The sequence below is a fragment of the Taudactylus pleione genome, unplaced genomic scaffold (assembly GCF_031769625.1).
Source record: "Taudactylus pleione unplaced genomic scaffold, aTauple2 ptg000792l, whole genome shotgun sequence".
Taxonomy (NCBI): Eukaryota; Metazoa; Chordata; class Amphibia; order Anura; family Myobatrachidae; genus Taudactylus; species Taudactylus pleione.
In genome coordinates, this window is record NW_028285194.1 from 7,511,514 (window position 1) to 7,536,067 (window position 24,554).

General features: G+C 40.8%; 1 protein-coding gene across 2 annotated transcripts in view; it reads right to left on the reverse strand.

Moving 5' to 3' along the window:
• Positions 1 to 24,554, reverse strand: part of XRCC4 (X-ray repair cross complementing 4) — a 389,606-nt gene that overhangs the window by 181,036 nt on the left and 184,016 nt on the right. For both annotated transcript variants that reach the window (XM_088457922.1, XM_088457921.1), the window contains exons 4-5: positions 4,215 to 4,381; positions 2,605 to 2,748 (exon numbers count right to left, since the gene is read on the reverse strand). In XM_088457922.1, the coding sequence (XP_088314048.1) occupies positions 2,605 to 2,748; positions 4,215 to 4,381 (311 nt within the window). The remainder of the gene's footprint in view (positions 1 to 2,604; positions 2,749 to 4,214; positions 4,382 to 24,554) is intronic.

Consider the following 24,554-nt stretch of genomic DNA (forward strand, 5'->3'; position numbering starts at 1 on the left):
GCGGCCATGATCTTCCTTTTCCCATGCTCCCTCTGGGAGGACTGATTGCAGCGCGCTGCCTGGATCCTGCCAGTTCAGGTGTCAGCGATTCTGCGTCAGGTGGCATGATAGCAACTAGATGTGGAAGCCCTGACAGCTAAATGGGCAGGGGCCAGGCAGTTCTGATTGTGGTGGGTGACCTGCGGCTGATGCAGAGACAAAGACAAGACTGTCCCCATCTCTAAAAAAAAGTTTGGTTTGGCCCATCAGGGGGGCTTTCTGGGTACTGAGAAACCCACACTGCGTGCGCTACTGTATGGGGCCCACAGCAAAGGGGGGCCTGTCTTCATTGTCTCATTTACAGTATATATGAGTTTTATTTGCCATTAGGCGGAAAATGGGGCCCTTGTACATGTTGCCGCTTTGCCAATAGCTTGATCATGTGACAGGTGTGCTGTCCTGCATTGCAGCTGCATTTAAAACAGACCAAAAAGAGTTATGAAATGCTAAAATCTGGGATATACTAAATACATGCCTTATCTGTAAAAATATGAACTCTGTGATCTAGAATGATGTACTGATGACCCTATACTGCTGAATAACCTTTTCATGCATGCTTATTAAGCAATTAATTTAATTATACCTAATAGTGTTTTCGAGGACAGACTAGGTTTGTGCTTAAATCATACTTGCCGACAATCAGCTCCAGCCTTCCGGGAGGGAGCTGATTGTGGGCTAATAGCGGGGGGCTGGGCCGGCCATTTTGGGTCACACTGGGGGCGGAGCCGCACAATCGCGTCATCGTGGCTCCGCCCCCTCTTCACAATGCCGTGATTTTCGGCATTGTGAAGCAGGGGGCGGGGCCACGATGATGCGATTCTGTGCGAATCGCGTCACCGGGCCCCCCGCTGCGGGGATTTCTGTTTTTTTCAGGGGGGAGGTGGGGAGGGTGTGAGACTTCCGGGAGGCTTGCCTGCCTTTCCGGAGGGCCAGGAGCGGCACCCGAAAATCAGGAGGCTCCCGGCCAAATCGGGAGGGTAGGCAAGCCTGGCTTAAATTGATACCAAAATTCAATTGACCACGATAATTTTTTGTGCAGTAAAAACGGGACTTTACTAAAAAATTCCAGATGGTGCCGGCTTCCTGTTAGCAGCCCAGCACATGATGCTGTGTGTTGGGCTGCAGTGGAGCGAGTGTGACAGCTGCCGCTGAGCAGCAGTCACCTCTCATATGTGAGGGGTATGGAGTGCGATCAAACTGATCGCAGCTACCCTGCATCTGCCCCTGGCTGAGGGGCTCACAGAGCCACCCTCCTTTGCGCAGCCATTTTTTCCCCGTAAGGGGCGTATGGCCATGCCTCCCTGATTAGGCCACGCCCCCGAAACAAATCAGAGTCTTCGAGGCTAATTTATTTAGCCCGGGGAATCAATTAGCCGGCGGTAAAGTATGGCGGCTAATTGAATTCCCCAAGTATTATACTTTGATTTGCACATATTTTGACCCAGAGAGGTAGAATCATTATTCATTTGTGAAACAGATTAGTTATTTCATCATAGTGAGTTGGAATCCTTTATTTTAAACTGAGCGTCATTTTGACTTTTCTATTTCCTTATTTTAATGAATCTCTTATATTGTCAGAATAACACTTTGACATTAAAAGAATCCTATTGATTTCATCTTTTTAATGGCAATCCACCCAGGGTTACACAGAGATCCATGTTAATATTTAAATGATTAAAAATTGATAACCCACCAGGACATTTTGTCCTCTTTGTCTCTATTACTATTTTGCACTGCCTAAAATACTCGGGTAATTGCCGTTTCTACCCGGAACTCGGCTCAGTGAAAATGGCTCAAAGGAAAAAAATCCCGGGTCTACTAAAAAAGGATTTCTTTCCCGGGTATCGAGCAGGGTTTTTAGCGGGTAAAACCAGGTAACACTGCAGTGGAAACCGCTCTTACCTGGGTTTTTTGACCTAGGTAATTGCAAAAGCTGCTGATTGGCCCTTTCAGGGGACTGGCTGCTGATGTAATCAACCAGTGACTAGAGGAGACGCCTGAATAAAGGATGCCATTAAAAAATATCATTAAATTAATAACAATTAAATAAATAAATAAAATAACAACAACAATATTTAAATGAAATACAAAAATATATAATAATAATAATAATAATAATAATAATAATTAAGGATGTCATTAAAAATGTCATTAAATGTGGATGTCATTTAAAATGGTCTGAATAAAGGCCATTTGTAATGACATGCATAGGTTTTGCCGGGCTTACCCGGGTTCAGTGTAAACGGAGGCAACCCGAGAAAAACCCAAGACGTGGGTGCAGGGGAAACGGGGTGTAAGCTGGGTACGACCCGGCAAAATGCCGGGTAAAAAATCCTTGGAAAGCTCCGGGATTTTGGTGGAAAGCGGGTACATGTTTGTATGTTATAAGTGTGATGTAGATCTAAACACTTATAGATAAATAAACTTTAAGGTAATAGACAGTTTAGATGTTTAAAGTCTAGTGTGCACCGCTTTAGAAGTATTTTGCACAATCATGTGTGCTCCTTCCAACAAGAAAGGAAATAAATTATAAATTAATTTAAAATCATTTCATACAGCAAATACCTTTTTTCCTGCACCATCTGCGGAGCCTGTGATAGTTTCTCATTCAGACTCCTAATCTTTGCTTTTTTCTCATTGAGCACACATGTAAATTTGGTATACAGATCACGCTCTAGTTCTTCCTTACTATTTACATATTTTTCAAGCCTGGAAAGAGAAATAAATAGCCTTTTGTTATTTTCACATCATTAATTATACCAGTAAGTTACATTGAGAACCCATTTCATGAAAAGTGAAAATAAAATATTACTTGTTTTGGAATACTATAAAAATTAATGTTATTGCAGAGGGACAACTCGGTATCTCTGATGTTAAAACAAAAACAGCTGACTAAGGTGCACCATGTAAATGGTCGACATGTAAATAATCAACAAGATTTTTTTTGTTTTTTTAGGGTTAGGCACTTACCCCAACGGTTAGGGTTAGCCGCTTACCCCAACGGTCAGGGTTAGGCACCAGGAGGGAGGGTTAGGCACTTACCGGAGGGTTAGGTACTAGAAGGACGGTTAAGGTCAGACACATACCCTAACGGTTAGGGTTAGGCACCAAGGGGAGGGTTAGGGTTAAGATTAGGGTTAGAAAAAAAAACACACGTGTCAACCATATGCATGTCGACCTTTTGTCCCTGTCGACCTATTGCCTGTCTAACATCTGGTGTCTATCTAGACATTGTCTACCTTTTTACTGTAGATCTTTCAATCCACATCCCTTAATAATGTGGTCTTCCAATTCCCATGGAAATTGTAACATCACTAATATTCTTGAGATTGCGGCCATTAAATTCACGGAAGGTTTCAAAGGAAATAGTGACTACAATGATGTAGTTTCCATCCCCACTTCTTCTAGAGATAACACTGCTTTTCTTGTATGTTTGTGCAACTTGCACTACTCCCTTTAATAACAACACTAGATCTTATTTAACCAATATAAAGAGCCCACATAATGTTGGTCCACACTACAAAATGGCTGCCTCTGAACTGTGAATGTGAGAGAAACACAAATTTGTTATCATATAGCACAGGCAGCCGGTTGATTATAGGAAGCTATAAATACTTATACTGTGTATGACTTAACAAGGCTGATATTCTTGTTATTGCTTAAGATACATTATGTATAAACCCAACATGATTCTGTATATACAGTGGTGGAGGTGGGCCGGTACACCATATCACCACTTGGGTTGGGTACGGGATACCGGCGGTCAGAATACCGACAGTGGCATCCCAACAGTCAGAATGCCGACCGAATTTGGCAAGTGTCATAACCCTAACCTCCCTCACCCACCTTTCACACAGCCTAACCCTTCCCACCCCCGCAGGCTAACCCTAACCCTAACCATCCCTAACCCTAACCCCTAATGCTTGCCTTCGGGATGCTGGCAGCCACGAATCTGGCACCGGATTCCGACTGCTGTCGGGATTCCGACTGCTGTCGGGATTCTTAGCACCCCGTCATCTCCACTGCCGGGATGGTAACTACATCCCCACCACTTCCCCTACTGCTTTGATGGTAAAACTAGAAAATTCCATTAACTTGCATCTCGTATACCCTTACTTCTACATTTGCTCTTGGACCACAGTAAAGTTATACTGTATGTGTAAATAACTCCTTACTTGTCATGAATGTAAATCCAGTCACATCGGAGTCTTTCATTTTCCTTCTGCAGATGTTCATTTCTACTATGTAATTCCATTGTACAGTTCAGGCAATAATTAATTAACTCTTTGATGATTGCAGCTGGATTTGAGGCATTCTTCAGTCTGAGTGAGCCAAGCTTAAACTGTAAGGGCAATAAAATGTTATTCTAGAGGGGGGTTCCTAAACTATTTACATATAGTTTTTTTTGTTTACCGTTACATAAAAATGAATATGATAAAACAAATAATTACAATTGCTTTCAATGACAAAACAAGATGAGAAAATCAAAATAAAGCAACAGTCAACTCATATAGCAAATTATTTTAATCACTGGTTAATTTAAGGACAACTGACATTTGTATGTATATACCACAAATAGCGCACACCCTCAATGGCTGTAATGGTCCATACGCTACTCTTACTGCTTGCCTGATTCAAACTGTCAGAACTGTTTTAGGTTCCACTTCTCCATGAGCGTCCACTTCATACAAAACTGAGGGTTTCAAAATTCTGCCCGAAATCGGCAGTTGAAGACTCAGAACTAGTTGTTGCTTTATTTGGCAGGCATGATGTAAATGTCTGTGTCTTCAAGTGCTGAATTCAGGAAAAAACTTCATTTCAAGTAAACAGTAAATTGTATTATCCACCATAATGATTTCAATTAGGGAAATACATTTTTATTTTTTGGAATGGAGTTACCCTTTATTTGCATTCAAAATTAGAGTTTTAGCTTTGGGTGAAATTAGCCTACAATCTTGAATGGTAAAAACAGAATGTATTTGCCTGTAAATACCATGTATATATTTTCTACAGCCACTGAATGTTCTTTTTATGTTAGATTTGCATATTGCATTCCCAATCTATCTATACTACATCAGTAAAGAATTTTTATCTTGCCTCACTAATCCTTAATCTGAGTGATCCTTAGTCTCGTATGTAACATGACTTAGAAAAATATAGTATGTCAATAATATGATCAGGAAATATAATAACGTTATAGTCCTCTATAATTCACTGGTCATTTTCATTAATGTTAGATCGACTCTCTCATGTAATTTCATTACTAGGGACTCACAACGTATGTGATTAAGCAATATCATGCCTGTGGTGTCCTTGATGTTTGAATTACAGTAGAATCAGGCAACTCAATATTATTAGTTGTGCAGAATTTAACAGATTAATTTCTAGCTTCAGAGCGCACTAACATGGGTCATTTAATAAACTGTGGATTGATGGTTTATTTACTATATATATATATATATATATATATATATATATATATATAATATATACACACAGACACACACACATACATACATACATACATACAGTGGTTCCAAGAACACTCCAAACTGCAATCTATATGAAATCGGGGAATGTTAGTTACTAAATATATATGTATAAAGATGTACAACATCTTATAAGCATATATTTTTTGGGCTCTTTTCCTAGACCATCTAGTATACTCAAGCAATTACATTTTCATATATAAAATATAAAGGTGAGTATTACAATAACTGCAGTTTTGCTAAAAAGAAAATGGATGGAGTAAACCCTTTCACCCATCATAAACAACAAAAGGAACATCTCACAGTTCTTAGGGTCTGATTTAGAGATGGATGCAAATGCACTTTTTACGCAGATCAAGCTATTATTTGACATTGTGAATGTTTATAAGCCGCATTGCACACGTGCTGCGATTGCCTTGCGATTCTGCACGCACAGAGGATCGATTCGCAAAGTGAGTGACAGGTTGTCAGTGTTTGGGGGGAGGTAACAGATATGAGAAGGCAGCACTGGGCATCCTTATGCTCGGGTAAGGTTTGGAACTATTAGCATATGCTCGCAGCTGTGTTCAATGCGAACTCGCAGCTGCGATCGCATTAGCGTCCATCTCTGAATCAGGCCCTTAGACGGTGACTGAAAAGCTGATGGTACAGTACAAAAATCTTGTACACTAAAATATAAGCGTGAGTTACTGGCCATACCCTTATACTGCGTGAATCCAACAGTCTCTACACAAAAAGTCATGCTAATAGACTATTGAGTAGTGAAAGCAGTGCAAATTATGAGCTTAATAAGTTGAGTAGTAGAGCAATGTTTACTAATAAGAACTTTTCAGAGCTGATGAGTCTTCGGAGATTTTGGCTGAATTCAAAGGGGTAATAATATTAAATACACAACACACCTGGTTTTGTATTTTCAAGTATTGGCGCTTAAACCCAGCAGGCAAAAACACCAAAGACACAGCAGTTTGGAAAGTGCGGCTTAGTAAATACAGCCCTACTACTCAACTACTTAAGCTCACAATTTTGCACTGCTCCAGATTGACGCGACATCAGAATGATAATGCAAAAACAGCTTTATAATGGTGGCAGCTGTAAGCAAAGACGAAGGGCAGATAGGAGTACTTGACCAATTTAATTATGTGTAAACATTTTTGTAATCATTTTCTGTCGCAAAGTAATTGGCACAAAGTAGAACATGGATTCAATTGGCCACAGTTAATTATCATGGGTAATTGATCTGCTGGGCTTATTCAGTTATAGCCCATGGCAGCCCGCAATCCATCCTGCAGGCTACAGTTAACAGCCTGAGGAGGCTAGGCCAGAAATTCACGTTAAATGCATTGGTCGTGGGTGTCGTGAATGTAGCGCCGGGAACTTATCCCAGTTTCAATGGGTTAACGCGTGTTAGCGGGTAATTTACTGCATGAGAAAAAGGGCTGTAATGTTAAAGCCCGAGGCTGCCACCCTTTTCCTGACGTGGTAAATAACCCATCTAATTGAATCTGGCCCGTAGAACCAAATTTTAAGAAAGAAAAATTGTATGGTGTGGCAAAAAGTCCATGGCACTCCAAAACGGGCTATTTGGCGCAATTTAGGGATAGTTGTATTTGGACACATCTGTGTGTTATATGATATATAACATTGGCTTTATACAACGCTCTATATTTTAAGAAACTAATAAATGGTAAATACAGTAAACAGTGAAATAAAGAAATGATCTCTCCAACATAACATTATTTTTATTTATTAGCAGACAAAACAAATGATTTGATTTCAATATTAGAAACTTTCATATACAACGTCTGTTGAAATGTAAATGTGTGTAGTAAATACATTATTAAAGTCATAATAAAGAGACATTCAAAAAAAAAATTTTTATTTGTTATGCAAAATATCCAGTTAAATAGATTTCAACAAGTAAAAATGTGTCGGTCAGTCTCGGGTGTAAGTTACGATAGTGACATTGTGCAGCCTTATCATTTATCCGATGGCTTTACCAAAGATGACCATTTGTGGAGAGGAAACCGTTTTTCAACACCTGCACGACACACTCATTCAAGAGGGATAAAAAAATCCATGCCACACGCCGGTGTAAGACAAATTAGCTGTGTAAAAACATGAGGACAGATAAGTGGTCATTTCTAATCTCACAAATTAAGTGAAGGATTAAATGTCTAATAACTCCAGGCATGTCAGATCAGTGTATGAGTGATAGTGGGAAATGACATGTTCCGAGGTGATTATAGGAACTAATGGTGACATATCATTTGGGGTATGCAGACTGGCAGAGCACCATGATGAAATCTTCAGTAATCCCATTAGCAGGTCAGATTCAATGGCCAGTTGTAGTGTTACAGACATTTTTGTCATAGTATATCAAGAATAATGGAAGATTATCTATTTGAAAACACCTAGGAATATATAAGTTCAAGATGTATTTATTGTTGGCATGGGTTTATTTTACAATTTAAGATTTTGTTACAAAAATCTAGTTTGGTCAAAACAAAAAAAAGTTTTTTTGAAACCCAACATTTTCTAATTCTGTACTCCATACAGTATACAGATCTTTATACCTTTCGTCATTTATCCAATACAATGGATAATAGACACATGGCCAAATGTAATAAATTTGTCCTGAGTTGGAAAAAAATAAGATTTTTAGGTAATCCGGCTGCAGTTTTTAAAGTGGAGATTTTTTTTTTAAAAGCAAAACCAGGCTGTATTCATTTTTTTAAAATATTGCATTCAATCAAAGAAAAAAGTTCTTTGAAATATTAAGGGTAGTATTTATTAAGTTATTTATATATCGCAAACATATTCTGCAGAGCTTTACAGAGAATATTTGGCTATTCACATCTGTCCCTGCCCCTGTGGAGATTACAATCTATATCCCCTACCACATGAACACTAGCGTTAATTTTGTGTTGAGAACCAATTAACCTACCAATATCTTAATGGATTGTAGGGGAAAACTGGAGTACCAGGAGGAAAGCCAAGCAAGCACTGGGAGAATATACAAACTACATGCAGTTAGGGCAGTGGTGGGAACTGAACCCAAGACTGTGTTGTGAGGCAGTCATAAGGTGCAATTTTGCACTCTAGCAGAACCATATTGCATACCTTCCAAACTGGGGGAATGCAAATGGAACTAAGTAGGTGTGACCATGGCAAGCTGGGGGCATGACCATGTCAAAGAAGGCGAGGCCTAAGGTGGGTATTTTTCCAAGAAAAATATATTTTTTGCTACATGCAGTGGAATACTTCCCTACATTTCTATTCCCCTTCTCACCCACAACTCTAGATTGACCTCCCATATGGGATGGTGGGACAGTCCTCCAAATAATTAACGGCAATGCGATGTGACTAGGTTGCACCAGGAGACTGCACTGATTAATTTCATATGCAACACTTGCATATCTGTGTGCGATGAGTGAGGTAGGTGATTTGGGGGAGCACTCTCTCAATGCTGCTCTACTACATAGTGCAGGGGAGAGCCTGGGATCAGCATCTCCGTAAGTGCTGGGAACGCTCTTCAAGTCATGGAAATGGGGGCATGATGCAAGGACATGCCACCTTGCCGAGGGCCATGCCCCTTTTTTGGTGGATCACACTGTTCTATATTTATAAAGCACCATCATACAGTACTGAACATTGAGAGGGTCATAATACAAATTACATACAATGACACAGAACAGGAGGTAAAGTTGGCTCTGTTCAAATAAGTTTACAGGTGGTGTAGGCAACAATTGCAAAAAATGCTAGCTGCTGATAGGAACAGTTTGTGAAGCATTATACGCCATTAGCAACAGACATTTTTGTTCAGATACTGGTAATGTGGAGGAGAGACGGTGGACAATAAAAATGAGAATGAAGGATAATAATGATAATGATGAAAGATTAACTAGTCATTGTAGAAAGCTTATAATAGTCAGCTGCGGGCAACTATGAGCACCAGTCACTATTAGCATTACGCAAACCTGTTATGGTTCTAGAGAAAGCTTTTGCTTTGTGCTGCCAGCTCGGAGTAGTATGCCAAGAACATATGGCATAATGCTCACTGGTAGACACATAGTAAGTGCACTCGTTCTCCACATTCGCAGAAGTTCTGGTGGTAGCGTCTGCCACCAAGGAGGATGCAGAGCACCAGAAGAGGAACAGAGTCAACAACAGCAATGACAGTTGAACTTACTGGGTCCAGCAGATAATGAGAATGTAGTAGTAGATCACCAAAGTACCAGCATTTGTGGTGTGGTGACTCTCCTCAGCACTACTCTATATTCCTACTGCCTTCACAAATTCACAAAACTATTGTATTTATGGGAAGATGACTTTGTGGGAGGGAGAACACAGATCTTATCTAAAGTGCAATCATTTCTACCTGCCAACCACATGCTATTTATATAAATGATTTATTTTCATAATATAGGCCACTGTATAAGGTTGGTGATGCTGGTAGCTTCTTCCTGAATTATGACATATTAACATGGAATATGTCAATACAAACACACACATTTATACAGAGAACCTGCATGTCACAGTAAGAGATATCAGGCATACTGTAGGTATTTACTTTTTAGAACATGCTCACATCATTTACATTGTAAGGTTGGAAAAATCCATCTAGTTCAACATTTCAAAAATTCCAATCATTTTGGTCCAAAGGAAGGGAAAATAAAACCCCATTGAGACATTTGGCCATTAAGCCTCACAGTGGGAAAAGAACATTACTTCCCGATACCAAATACTGCAATCTACCCAATTGTTCCCATTATTATAGCTATAGATACTATTCATTCCATTTAAAAAAATTTGATTATAAATGTATCATCACAACTGGAAAGGAATTTGACAACTAAACCACTCTTAAGCCGCGTATACAGTAGGCGAGTTTAATGAGCGATTGATTGATTACGACATCTTAATCGTTCAATCACTCATTAATTGTGCACAAATCGTGCACTATAATTTCGGAAACGACCAGTGCTGCGCGCTCCCGCCGGTCGTTTCCGACATCAATCATCGCCTGAACATGCCGGTCAATCTGCCGATAACGACAGATTGACCATGTTCAGGGATGAGGGAGGGTGTTTACACTGAACAACATATCGTTCAGTATAGGCACTACAGGGAATCAGGAACGACTGTACGATTATAATGTCGTAATCGTACTGTCTTTCTATTGTCGGGGAGTGTATGCACACTTTTACAGTAAAGAACCCACACTTAATCCTCCTTCCATTTGCCGCTTATCCTTTATTATTTTATGTGCAGATATGAAACATTTGTTAGACAAATCTTTAAATTCCTCTAAAACATATTTATAAGTATTAAAAAATAATTTGTTTTCCTAACCTGTTTATATTGATACCTTCCATTTCTTTATATGAATGAGGTTGCACGCCTCCAGTCTCAACCCTCTCTATTTATTATTGTCCTGTTATAATGTGGTGCCCAAAACTGCTGCTTTTATTTAAAGTGTGGTCTTGTAACTTATACAATTTTTATACATTTGCATCTTTTTAAATGATCCATCTTTTATGTGTCCCTTGGAATTTAGATGTCTTTGTAGCCCTTGTCTGTGTTAAACAGGTAACATTAATAGAACTGAATGTATAACTTACTCGCCTACCCTCCCGATTAGGTCGGGAGCCTCCTGAAAATCGGGTGCCGCCCCCGACCTCCCAGGAAGGCAGGCAATTCTCCCGGCTGTCAACCACCCCTCCAATCCCCCCCCGCAATAACCCCTGCTGCGGTGGGGGGGGGGGGGCGGTGACGAGATTCGAAATTTTGGCCCTGCCCCCTGCTTCACAATGCTTATTTTATCAGTACTGTGTAGCGGGGCGGGGCCAAACTGACGCGATTGCATGACCCTGCCCCTGCAACGCCTACAAGTGATTTAATCTGCCCAGCCACTCCCATTTGTCCCAGCCACGCCCCCCTACAAGTGATTTCACCCGCCCGGCCACTCACCCCCCCCCCACCTCCTGCCGATCTGGCTGCTCCCTCCCGGAAGGAGCAGCCAGAAAGTTGGCAGGTATGATGTATAGGTTATCGCTACAGAACCTACTTCCTGGCCTTCTGTCCATTCAGCTGCCTAGGACTACAAGTTTTAATTTGCTTGAAATGTATGTACTGGAAACATTTTGGGATTGTAATCTTTCTGCAATTTGATTTTCACTCTTCAGTCTGTGCTAAACAGATTTATTTTCTTTTTACATATTTTGCTGCATTTATTGTACCCAGTTGCGTCACTCACCCTGGTGACACCTGGTGTGGGCCCCAAAGAGGATAGTAGTGTACGCGGTGAAGCCACGCACCGGTAAATAGGGGGTGTGGCCTTGCGACGTGAATCCGTTATAGTCACTCCGGGGGTCCGGAGAGACGTACTGTCCCCCGGGGACCAGCATGTGTGCAGTGATGGCTCCCTCACTGTGTTAGGAGCCGAGTTCTGCATGTAATGCTACAGTGCAGCATCTGGCTCCTGTCACCGAGGAAGAATCAACATTTTGGTGTCACTCCTCGGCGGGTGACACCCAGGTGCGGCCCGCACTCCCCATGTGATGCCACTGACTTTACCTTCCTTGTAGTTTTAACTATAGATGAGGGGCTTTGGTTTTGGCTCAGATCTTATTGCCAAATTTGGATCTCAGTACCAGGCAAAATGTCATCTTTCATGGACATCTGTGGGGAGATGTCCATGAAAGATGATGTTTTGCCTCATTCTGAGATCTGAATTTGGCGGGAAGATCTGAGCCAAAACCGCTCATCTCTAGTTTTAACCATTTAAAAGCTCTTCCCTTCCCTTGTAACCTCAAAAACATTCTTACTTAATCACATTGACTGACTTTGACTTCTAAAAATGTTGTTGCTAGTCAGCGTGGCTGTACAACCTATTGTGGTCTGAGGGCCATATTGGAAAATACCACTCATTTGAAGGGCCAACAACAAAACCTAACTTGTTTATACATAATCAAAAGAGGCCTCTGCACTTTCCTTTTGAATGCAGAGTGGGGTGCCTGGCAGACTGAGCAGCTTACTTTACATCTGAATAGTTAAAATCAGCCATGAGAAGTACTATATTTTTCTGTGCTGTCCTTTTAGAGAATAATTTCTGTACAACCAGTACAGTACAAATATTGCTAAAAGACTTGTAAAAACCAAAAATCAGTAAGATAATAGCTTCAAGCCATGCTCCCAAATGATGAAGCTCTGATAATGAAACGCGTTGGGTCCATGGTTTGGCATTTTGTTTTATATGATCCCAGTAAGTGAAATGAATGAAATCAAAAGTTATTAAGAACACTTCCCAACAATTCAACTTTGTGTATAGTCTATGCCCAGTACCAAAATCTGGGCATGGCTACATCACACTATGTACGGACTTGTCCCCCAGGAAGTGCCTAGCATTACTGTAGGGCTCAGTCCCAAACAACATTTCTAAAATCAACTCTGTATCGCAGTTTCACTTTACTATACCACCCACCCTAACAGTCAGTCAAGACAAAAAGCCTGGGGGACAGTCCCTTTGTGCTGAATTATGTATTCGTCAGAACAAATGTACAGCTCTGAATTTTCACTTGGAAACCCCACACAGCAGCAGCTGTAAAAAAATTTTAAAGGTGACTACAAATGTCATTCCCTGTCCAACCCAAACATTAGTCACCTCACTTAGTTATAATCTGCAACAAAAAGGAAAAGTCCTTTAACATTTGAAAATATACTTAAATTTCCAAACTAACGTCCCATGCACCTAACAACATATGTCAGAATAAAAAAAACAAAAAACCACACAGCCTAAAAACCGTCCTTGTTTCTGCTTTTAAGGTGTGGTCTATGGGAAAAAGATTATAACAGTTAAAAAAAGGTCCAAATAAATATCACTCTTAATGAGAGTAGAAGTATAGTTGTACGTTACGTTCTACTTTAAAATATAAATATTTGGAAGTATAAAAAGGATAATATGTCACGTTGAGATGTGTTGGCATGTACATAAGGAAACACATAAAGAAAATCCAAACAACATATAAGTAAACATCTGACTGCAGTGGTACATGGGCACTCACTGTGTTCTGATAAAGAACATTTAGTGCAAAACAAAAACATTTCACTGGTAGAAAATGAGTAGAACTAACATAAATGGCAGGAATATATCCGTAATATATCCGAGGCTCCATTTTTACAGTCTAGACAGTGGCATATTCATTGTGAACTCTAAGTATGTCGTGCTGGAGGCTGACCTTATACACTGGTACATTTTCTCATAGCTATTAGAGGAGTTTGTTGAACTTTTTTCTTAAAATTCTTTTTACATAATTTTTTATTTTGAATGGTCTGCCAAGAATACAGAAAAGAAAACATTAAGGTTGTGACACAGACAGATTAAAGCATATCAAACAATTGGAAAATACCATCGTGTGTCCAGGTCAAATATAGAAGTATTTAGTTCTAGTAAATAACTAAGAAACAACAAAATGAACACAACCAGTAAAAAGGAAGGTGAATGTGGTAGATGAGTGTAGGGAGAGGGGGGACCACGCATCAGGACTGTGTGGGTAACCTAAGACCAAGCAGCATGGAAATCTCTAGAGGTGGTGAAGGTGGGGCGAATTGGGGGAGACGTTGTATGTCGTACATGGGTATCCGTAGGAGGCTAGCTAGGTAGAGAGGAACTGAAGTTTATGCTCAAATAGCCAGGGGGCCCAAGCTTGAGTGAAAATGTGGCCCGTTATAAATAGAATAGGTCATCTCCTCCACAGCTACTACATGCCAAATCTGGCGTTTAAGTGCAGATAGAGACGGAAGAGAAATATTTTCCCAATTCAGGGTTACCAAGGATTTAGCCACCACCAAAATGTGCCGGACAATTTCCTTGATAGTTTATCAAGATTTTTTGGGAAGTGTCTTTTATTTTAATGGAGACAGAACTTTTGGCTATCCCCAGTCTCATTTCTTCCCACGTCTCCTCATCTGGGGGTGGGGGGAGTTTGGAATATAGAAATAGCAGGTTGTTGTGTGGAGGATAAGCCCCACAGGGGGTTCAGGTCTGGGAAATTAACATAGGCGGATTCTAGATCGAGCTAGGAGGTTTAGCCCAAGGGGTTGAACTTTTATTTTACATTTTTGCTTACAGAAAGATTTTGGTCAAATATAATAATAATAATAATAATAATAGCTAAACAATACAGTATAGTTATAGTGACATTAAAACATTAAATAAATGAAAGCATATAGTGACAATCTGTACATAGTAGGAAAATACACTTCTACATATCTTATGGGTTATGAGTATATATTGTATATCTATACGGTTCATTGATTCACTTTGAATTTTCTATCATCCGAAACTGAGACCACTTCACAAAGTATCACAACAAAAACAAATGTGCTGTCTGTGGTTTTTTTTATTTCTAGCTCTTAATTACATTACAGTACTATACTGCGCATACATCTAGTATTTTGTTTTTATATGGAGGTGCAAACAGCTTCCAACTGAAAATTAAGGTTTACACTTTGAATGCACAGCTGTAAAAACCCAGACTGCATGCAGTGGCGCAGGTAACCTATGGGGCCCCATAGCAAAATTCCCACGCCCCCACCACCATGCACCACTCCGAGCAGGGCGGTTGCTCACCTCCTGAACACCGGGGGGCTACTTTTCATTTCTTAGCAGTGTGCTGGTCCAGTCACATCTGCTGTCCCAGCCGGCTGTCTCTCCTCACTGACTTTTTACCTTCAAATGTGTCTTATTCACAACGCAAATAGGGCGCACAAGCAGCTTCTGATTAAAGTTATATGTGACATGTCTATATTCTGTGTGTAACTGTGGGTGAATCTGCATGCACAGCCGAAGGTGGAGGTGCATGGCTGCCTGACTTTGGGGGGCATCAGGCATGTTTACGGGGAATGTCACAAAATAGAGGGGGGGTGAGAGCCGCACAGGATTTCAAGTAGCTTTAAACGTGAATAAGACCAACATGACTAATTCGCTTAGACCACAAATGGTGATTTATAAATGTTAATGGTGCTCCCCAGAGAGGTACAATCAAATAGAGCAAAAGAGAAAAAGAAGACTCTTGTTTGGGGGCACTACGTATCATGTAATATGAATAGAAGTAAAACTTAACATTTATTTTTGCTGTTTATGGGGCAGCCTGCCAGAGACGTTATATTACTGTGACATCAATACAGCTATTCAGTGTTATGTAGCATAATATACTGGTGGTGAATGGTTCTCCTTTATGAAGAAATTCTGTAAGGCGAGTGAATGCTAAAACCATGAGCAGAACAAACGTGTCGGTCACTGGAGTCCTGTGAGTTTGGATCAATGCATATGGCTGCAAAATGCTGGTTTCTTTCGTGCAAAGGTACAATCTGAGTATGAATGTAATGGTTAATGCATTGTTATGCAGATATTTTAGCATGCTTTGATGATCATGAAAACAATAATGGGTGTTGTGTCTTCTACAGAAGGTACTTCACCTGACTCCGCCGTGTACTTGCCGACATTCTGGCTGCTCCCGCCGGGTGGGGGCAGCCAGGTCAGCACAGCAGGGAGCATGGCGTGGCATAAGTGGGGCATGGTAAGAACATGATGCGCAATTGGGAGCGGAGGGGGGGGGTGACTACACAATTGCATTATCATCGCCCCAGCTTGCTACACAATGCTGAGATTGCTGGCATTGTGAACAAGGGGGTGGGGTGATGATGACGCGATTCAGTGCAAATCATGTCATCCCACCCCTGCTTCCGGGGTATACAGGCGGGTGTTGGCCGACCGGGAGACTTGCCCACTTTTCCAGGTGGCTGGGAGTGCCACCCGATATTCTAGAGCCTCCCAGCCAATCTGGGAGAATAGGCAAGTATGCACCTCCTGAGTATTGCTAACAACCTCAGACCCCCATCACTCTCCTTTTCCAATGCCAAAATATATACGGTCATGTCTACTCTTTTTTGACTTCACTGTTTCGTTGTTTTGTATCAGTCTCATCTCTCAGTTCCTGCATTGTATCCTTATGTGCAGGATTAAGGATTCATACAGCAAATATGTCATAATGATTTGCATAACAATAACTGGTAGGTCTATAACCATGGCTGCTACAGGGCCAAGAGCACACTGCCCTGTGGTTCTTAGGCCCTAAAATGTCATTGATAACTGTTGTGTGTGGATCTTACAGGTTTTTACATATAGGGTCATGAGGGGTCTGATGCCATATAAAGGGGCACAAATGGGGTTTAATGCCATATAAAGTGGCATGAGAGTGCTCTGTCTAGCATAAAGATGCATAAGGGTACTCCGTTTGCATATAAAGGATGAAAGTGGCGTCGGATGACACAATGTGCACAAGTGAACTGGTAGTTTTGGCCATGCCTTCTTCACACACCACACTTGCCTACTTTTGAAAAGGCATTTCAGGGAGATTGTGAAAAAACACCTATGAGTGCGGTAGTAAAGTGGACTGTACTGCTACATCTGAGAGGGGTGTCATAAAGTTGACCAATGGAAACGAGCCCCAAAGCAGCATTTGTTACTCAGTAAAATCTACTTGTTAATGAAAACACACTGATATATCATTGCACCTTATAACCAATGCAGGGGAATGGCACTGATTATACCATTTGAATGTATACCATACAGTATTTGCCAACTTTTGAAAATTAGTTTCAGGGAGATTATATTTCTTAGTGCGCAATTGAGGGGACGTGTCATGCTCCACCCCAAAAGGCGTATCTAGCTCCACCTATGGGCATATCCATTTCCACTCAGGGGTGTGTCCTGTAGTGACAGGTGAAAACTGTAGTACTAAGAGCAGCAATGGGCCGGGTAGAAGGGTATGCAGGGGCAGTAGAATGCTGGTAGCTGAGCTACGTAGTATTGTAGTGTATTATTGTAACATGGGCACCAGCAGGGTGATAATTATAGGTGACCCCTGGCACTGGTGGGGATATAGTATACGGGGTGCAGGAGGAATCTGGCAGTTGACCTCAGTCCATTAGGATGTAATAAGCGTAACATGGGCACAAGCAGGATAATAATAACAGCTGCCAGCACTGCCTCCTGCTGGGTGAGGTGGCCCTGGCATGCGGGATGGGGGGAGGGCATGTAGGATGCTGGCTTTCAGTGTTATTGGGGTGTAACAGTGTGACATGGGCACCAACAGAGTGAGGTGACCCCTAGCATTGGGGGGAAGAGAGGCAGTCACACACATATACATACAGTCACACACTTCCACATACACACACATACTGTCACACACACTTGTACACAGTATCCCCCCTCCCTGTTACTACCTTTCGCCCTCCCTCATGCTGCTTGTATCCTGCTGCAGTGCACAGTGCCATGTAGCCCCGCCCCCTACCCCTGCACAGACTTCTCCCTCCCTCTTCCATTCACTGTTTAGTTTCTAAACTGTATAATCAAAGGCTGGAAGGCCCAATAGAGAGGGACCTGGAACACTTATCTCCTCTGCTCTGCCCCCTCCCCTCTCAATCCAGCTCTTATTGCTGCAATGATGCTCTCCTGTCCTCCTCCCCTTCCCTCCCCCGCCCGGTTATCTCTGCCTGCAGCGCAACTCCCATCACAGGTCATACCCTCCCTGAGCACTACTACGACTATTCATTTCTTACTTGTTTAGGCAGGGGGGCAGAAGGAGATGGAAGCTGCTGCTATAGCTGCTGTCTCCACTGAAGCAGGAGAGAACTGACCTCTCTTCCTGCACTGACAAGTCACACAGGACGCTCTGCTTGCTGGGGGCTATGTGGCCAACGTTACCCACAACCCTTCCATGCATGGCCAGACATACTGCTGCCAGGACCCGCCCCTGTCACATCCGGACCTGTGCATGCGCAGTCCGGATTTCAGACGGAGCTGTGAGGAATGCAGGGGATTCAATAGTTTTGCAGGGCAGCGGGAGGCTTATAAAAAACGGGAGCCTCCCGCATCTGACAAGCATGTAACAATACCTTGTTTGGTAATCGTACAACCTACCCTCACCTACGGTCCCCACAGCCACCACACCATCTGCAACAGCAGCTGTTCCACCGCCACAGCCAACCCTACCAGTCACTCTTTTAAAAACCACACTTGAGGGGCCACCATCTTCACTGACTGCTATGTTAAATATAAATTATATGCCTATTTAGTTACAGAAACAGACCTACTTCATCTTCATAATGGTCAGCTGTGTTTACAGTTCACAGTAAAGATGATAACAAAAATGAACCATTACAAAAAAACAACAATTCTGTGATAGAAAAAAAATACAAAATGATGTAGGCCTATTTGATTATAACATTAACATTTGACCATAACTAACACTACTGCTAAATGCTACATAGAAAACAAATATCTAATACATTTATTCCACAGGTATAAATAAAACATCTAAATGAAAATAAATAAATAACACTAGTGGTAATGCTCAAATAGCCACTGAATCCACTGGTAAAGACAAAAGATAAGGAAATATGCGTTGTTCAAATGGAATGTTACTATTTTAACAGCTGCTCCAAAATTGTAAGTGTATATTGCAAAATAAATGTAACAGTATCAACTCATATACCAATATATCTGTAAAAAAAGGCGGGCTGCACTTTTCCTCTGAAGAAACAACCAGTCTGTATAGGTTGAGAATCGCGTCAAGAAACATAGACCAACCGCTGTGTTCAGAATAAATGTTTCCATATGCAGATGTGTCCACATACATCTATCCTCCGTGCGCTACAAGTCGCACCACACATAACGCGGGAGCTCTGTGTGACTTGGTAGTGGCGAGCGTCTTTTGTGCGACTTTTTACCTTCAAATGAGTCTTATTCGCACAGCGATGCAAATAGATGACACATGCAGCTTCTGCTGATTAAAATGCCTATGTTCTGTGTGCGACTGCGGATGTATCCGCTTGCTAAACACTACATTACAGTGTTACAACCGCTGACACTGTACCGTAGCATTTTGCATGCAGATACACCCGCATTCGCTCAAAGAACATAGGCATGCTGCATATAATTTTAATCAGCAGAAGCTGCTTGTGCTATTGATTCACATCACAGTGGGAATAAGATGCATTTAAAAATAAGAAGTCGCACAAAAGACGCTCGGCACTAACGAGTCATGCCATGGCATGGCGCGACTAGAAGGACTGTTTAACGCGCAAGGAGGCTAGATGTATGAGGACCCATCTGTATCATATAAGCAGGTCCGCTAATTTGGATTTCCTCTCTCCTGGACTTGAGAACTGCGTCCTAAGAGATGTGAGACATCGATACGCAGCCACCGAAGGTGCGAGCTCCAACACTGGAGCTGGATTAGATCTGGTTGGGACTGTTCAGTAAAAGTGTTCCCCCTTTGAATCTTGCACCGTTTCTCAAGGGCTGCGAGACACTGACATAGAGGTGAGAGTTTCAACATACTAGTTGGATGAGAACTGACGAGTGACCCGGCAAGTGCTTCCATCGGGCATACAGACCCCATTCCAGGTGTATAATCAGACCCAGCTAGCGACTTCCACGGCTGCACGGGCCTCTCTGGATGAGCTGATTCGAACTCGGCAAGTAACGCCATGCACGGAGCTCTTTTTCAATTTTTATTTTTAATTTTTGGATTATTTATTTTGAAAAACTTGATATTTTATATAAGTAAAATACCAATGGACGGTTCCTCTATGGCAGTGATTCCCAACCTCGGTCCTCAAGGCACACTAACAGTTCTGGTTTTTAGTGTTATCCATGATTGTGCACAGATGGTTAAATCAAAATAGCTGAGGTACTAATTAAGTCATCTGTGCTCAAGTATGGCTATCCCTAAAACCTGGACTGTTAGTGTGCCTTGAGGACCGTGGTTGGGAACCCCTGCTCTATGGTGATATAAACACTGTGCTTGCAAATCATTAGCAGTGCATGTACCACAGATTTCCTTACTATTGGTTTAAGTCATATCAGCTGATTGCAAATCCAGTTTACATATTGGGATCCTGTGCGGTTACACTTGTTTGATACAGAGTGCAGCCCGCTGTCTTTTACAGATATATTGGTATATGAGTTGATACTGTTACATTTATTTTGCAATATAGATTCACAATTTTGGAGCAGCTGTTACAATTGTAACTTTCCATTTGCACAACGCATATTTGCTTATCTTTACCAGTGGATTCAGTGGCTTTTTGAGCACTACCAGTAGTGTTATTTATCTATTTTCATTTAAATGTTTTATTTATACCTGTGGAATAAACATATTTATAATTTTTCAATCTACTAGCGCTTTCTCCTTTTATTTGTTTTTCCTCAATTAAATCATAGGGTTGGCTTCCCTTGCTCAGAGATAGCAGCAATTAGATTGTCCAGGCTTTAGGGATCGTAGGCGCCTGCACCCATCCTTTCTAAATATCTAATAAAAAGCAGAAGAATATCACACTGATAACCAATAATATATAATTAAAAAAGGGAGAATTACTGCATACACATGTCCCATATGGTAATTGTTTTGCAAGGTATAAGCACTAGCTATTTTATATATATGATGAATGAAAGTCACTATATGTGATGACTAATTGTCACTAGATGAAATGTTTAAGGCAATGAATATACAGTAGTAATTAAGAAATGACGTGATTGAAAGTCACTATAAATCCAGCTTCAATCTCCAAAGATGAAAAAACAGTGAAACTTTTTGTCAATTTGTCTAGGTAGAGATAATATGTACAGGACAATGCTGAAGGCTGATCATGATCACGTCATTAGGGCAGACACCTGCAGATATCTTACTACAAACACTTAACGTTACAGCCGAAGTGCCCCAGCAGCCTGGTTGTAAGCAGCCTTCGTGCTATTAAGCTGCATATAAACAACAATTTTTTGAGCGATTATCGTTAAACGATATCGTTTAAAAAAATCGTTCACTTTCTGAGTCAAACGATGAACGATTATCGTTCATGCGCATTCACGATTGTAGTTTGTAGTTTAGTCAGACTTGTCAACTCAACGATTTTCAATAAGGGAATATGCAAAAATTGTTTGTAGTTCCAAAAAATCATTCATTACACTTTAAAAAATCTGACAGATAATCTAACAGAAAATCGTTCATAAAATCGTTGGTAACAAAATCGTTGTGTGTGTATGCAGCTTAAAGGTGCATACACACACAACGATTTTTTGAACGATTATCGTTAAACGATATCGTTTAACGATAATCGTTTGTCAAAATCGTTCACTTTCTGAGTCAAACGATGAACGATTATTGTTCATGCGCGTTCACGTTTGTAGTTTGTAGTTCAGTCAGACTTGTCAACTCAACGATTTTCATTAAGATAATATGCAAAAATCGTTTGTAGTTCATAAAAATCGTTCATTACATTTAAATGAACATAGTAAATGAACAACTTTAGTAAACGATTTTAGTTCATTTTTTCAAGGTAGAAAATCGTTTACTAAAATCGTTTATTAACTAAATCGTTGTGTGTGTATGCAGCTTATAACGATTGAGTTAATAAACGATTTTAGTAAACGATTTTCTACCTTGAAAAAATGAACTAAAATCGTTTACTAAAGTTGTTCATTTACTATGTTCATTTAAATGTAATGAACGATTTTTATGAACTACAAACGATTTTTCCATATTAACGTAATGAAAATCGTTGAGTTGACAAGTCTGACTAAACTACAAACGTGAACGCACATGAACAATAATCGTTCATCGTTTGACTCAGAAAGTGAACGATTTTTTCAAACGATTATCGTTAAACGATATCGTTTAACGATAATCATTCAAAAAATCGTTGTGTGTGTATGCACCTTAACAGTTCATTTCTGGAGTTCAAAATAAAGTTGGTATTGAAGAAATAAAATTAATCAAATGAGTAAGATCAGCTGAAAGTTTTCACTTCAATATACAGTACTCCTGCATCGGATACTCATAAATGTCCAGTCTCTGCTATCTCCCTCTGCATTGTCATTTATGGTTCCAGATTTACTGGCTCCTAGATTAGAAGGGAATTTGTCCTGGCCCAGGATAAAGCAATGTAGCTTTGTGTATAGACCCAAAACAAGCATATTGTGCAGTATAGATTGCTCAGATTGTTCATGGCTGTAAGTTGATCACAAACAGACAGCATTTACTTTTGTATTACTATCGCACTAACCGCCTATAATGTGGTCTGAAAGTGATCCAGCTCCTTGACCTGGACTATAAAACGGCCAGTACTCATCCAGTTTCATCATCTACATATATGGTCACATCAGATAGTGATCCAGACAATCAGTGCTGGCTGGATCAGCCTGTATACTATAATTCTAGGGTTGCAGATTTATTGAAAATTTGTCCTGGCCCAGGTTAATATTATTATTATCTTTTATCTGTAAGGCATCACAAATGGTCAGCAGTTTCATACATAGTAGTGAACACAGAAGAAACTACTGATCAGAAACAGACAGCTAGTGGCTTAAGTATCCAATCATCTTCCCACTGCAATAACTGGCTTTCAAGTGGTTCGGAAGTGATCCACATCCTTGACCTAGGCTCCAAAAGGGCCACATGAGAGAGTAATCCTGTCAATCAGTGCTGGCTGGCTCAGCCTGTGTGTTGCCAAGTTGGGAAAGATTAATGTTTTGAACATCTACTGGAAAAATGAAACAGATATTATCTGATACTACAGTATGCAAAAGTAATTGAAACACATGGAGTAGATGGCAATCCTATTGAACGTAATGCTTTATCCTTGCATATTCGCTAGCATAAGAGGAATACAGTATGGACTTTTATTTATGTATACAGTTGAGAAGAAATAGCCTATCATGAAATCAGAATTACATGCCCAACATCAGCTCAGCTTGTATCTCCAGGCTTCCTAAAAAAAGTAAATATAGAATTGCCTGTTTTACACAGTTTTGTAATAAAGAATATAGAAACTATATATTTTTCATCTATACGTCTTTTTATATATCAGTTTAGCCTCCAAGTAACAACATTTAAATGTCAATTTTATTTACCATAAAACATTTATAAAAAACATACATCTGTCCTCCGTGGGCTACAAGTCGCGTCACACATAACGCGTTAGGCCGTGTGATAGTAGCGTAGAGCGTCCTTTTATACAACTTTTTCCCTTCAAATGCATCTAATGGTGCATACACACGATCAGATTTTTCCTTCAGATATGAACGATAACGATTTAAAAATCGTTCAGTCGTTCATATCTGAAGGAAAATCGTTCATATCTGACATGCCTGAACGATGGACGATCAACGATGCGCGTTCCCGTTTGTCAGATAACGATATCTGACATCTGATGGGTTTGCAGTCAGACTTGGACGATTCCATTCATTTTAATGTAGTCAAAAATCGTTCAAATCGTTCAAAACTTTGGTAAAATCGTTCAAATCGTTCAGATCGTTTAATCGTTCAATCGCTCATCTGACAAATCTGACAAGTCTGACAAATCTGACCGTGTGTACGCTCCATTATCCGCACAGTGTGAATAGGTTGCACAAGCAGCTTGTTTTTTGCATCCCTGATCCTGATCCTCGGGCCCCTCTTACCTTTGGGGCCCGTTACGGGTGGGTAGCCTTATTGGACGTAATGTGCATACACACTAGATGATATTTTACACGATTCGCCAGATTTGTACGCATCGGAACAACAAATCGTGTAAAATATGTCAAAATCGTGAGTGTCCACTCATGATCACTATGCACGTAGGGTCGTACATCGCATCTTCAGATCTTGCCTACAGCAGGCAAGGTCTGGCAATCTCGTACACGATTTTGTGCAGATCGTTCGTGTGTTGACAATGATGATCTATCGTACGACCTATCGTCCATTCCGCGCAACTTGACTGACATATCCATGTACACACCCTGTCTCCATTTTGTGCAGCATTGTGCCTTGGAAGGAGACGGACGCGATTCCTCGAGCAGCTGGCACACCTGATCGCGATCTATTATATTTTAGTAAGTATAATGTAGTGCTCTTGAGCACCAATGTATCCACTGACCACCAATGTGTTTTAAGTGCCAACCCTGTCCACCAATGTCTATTA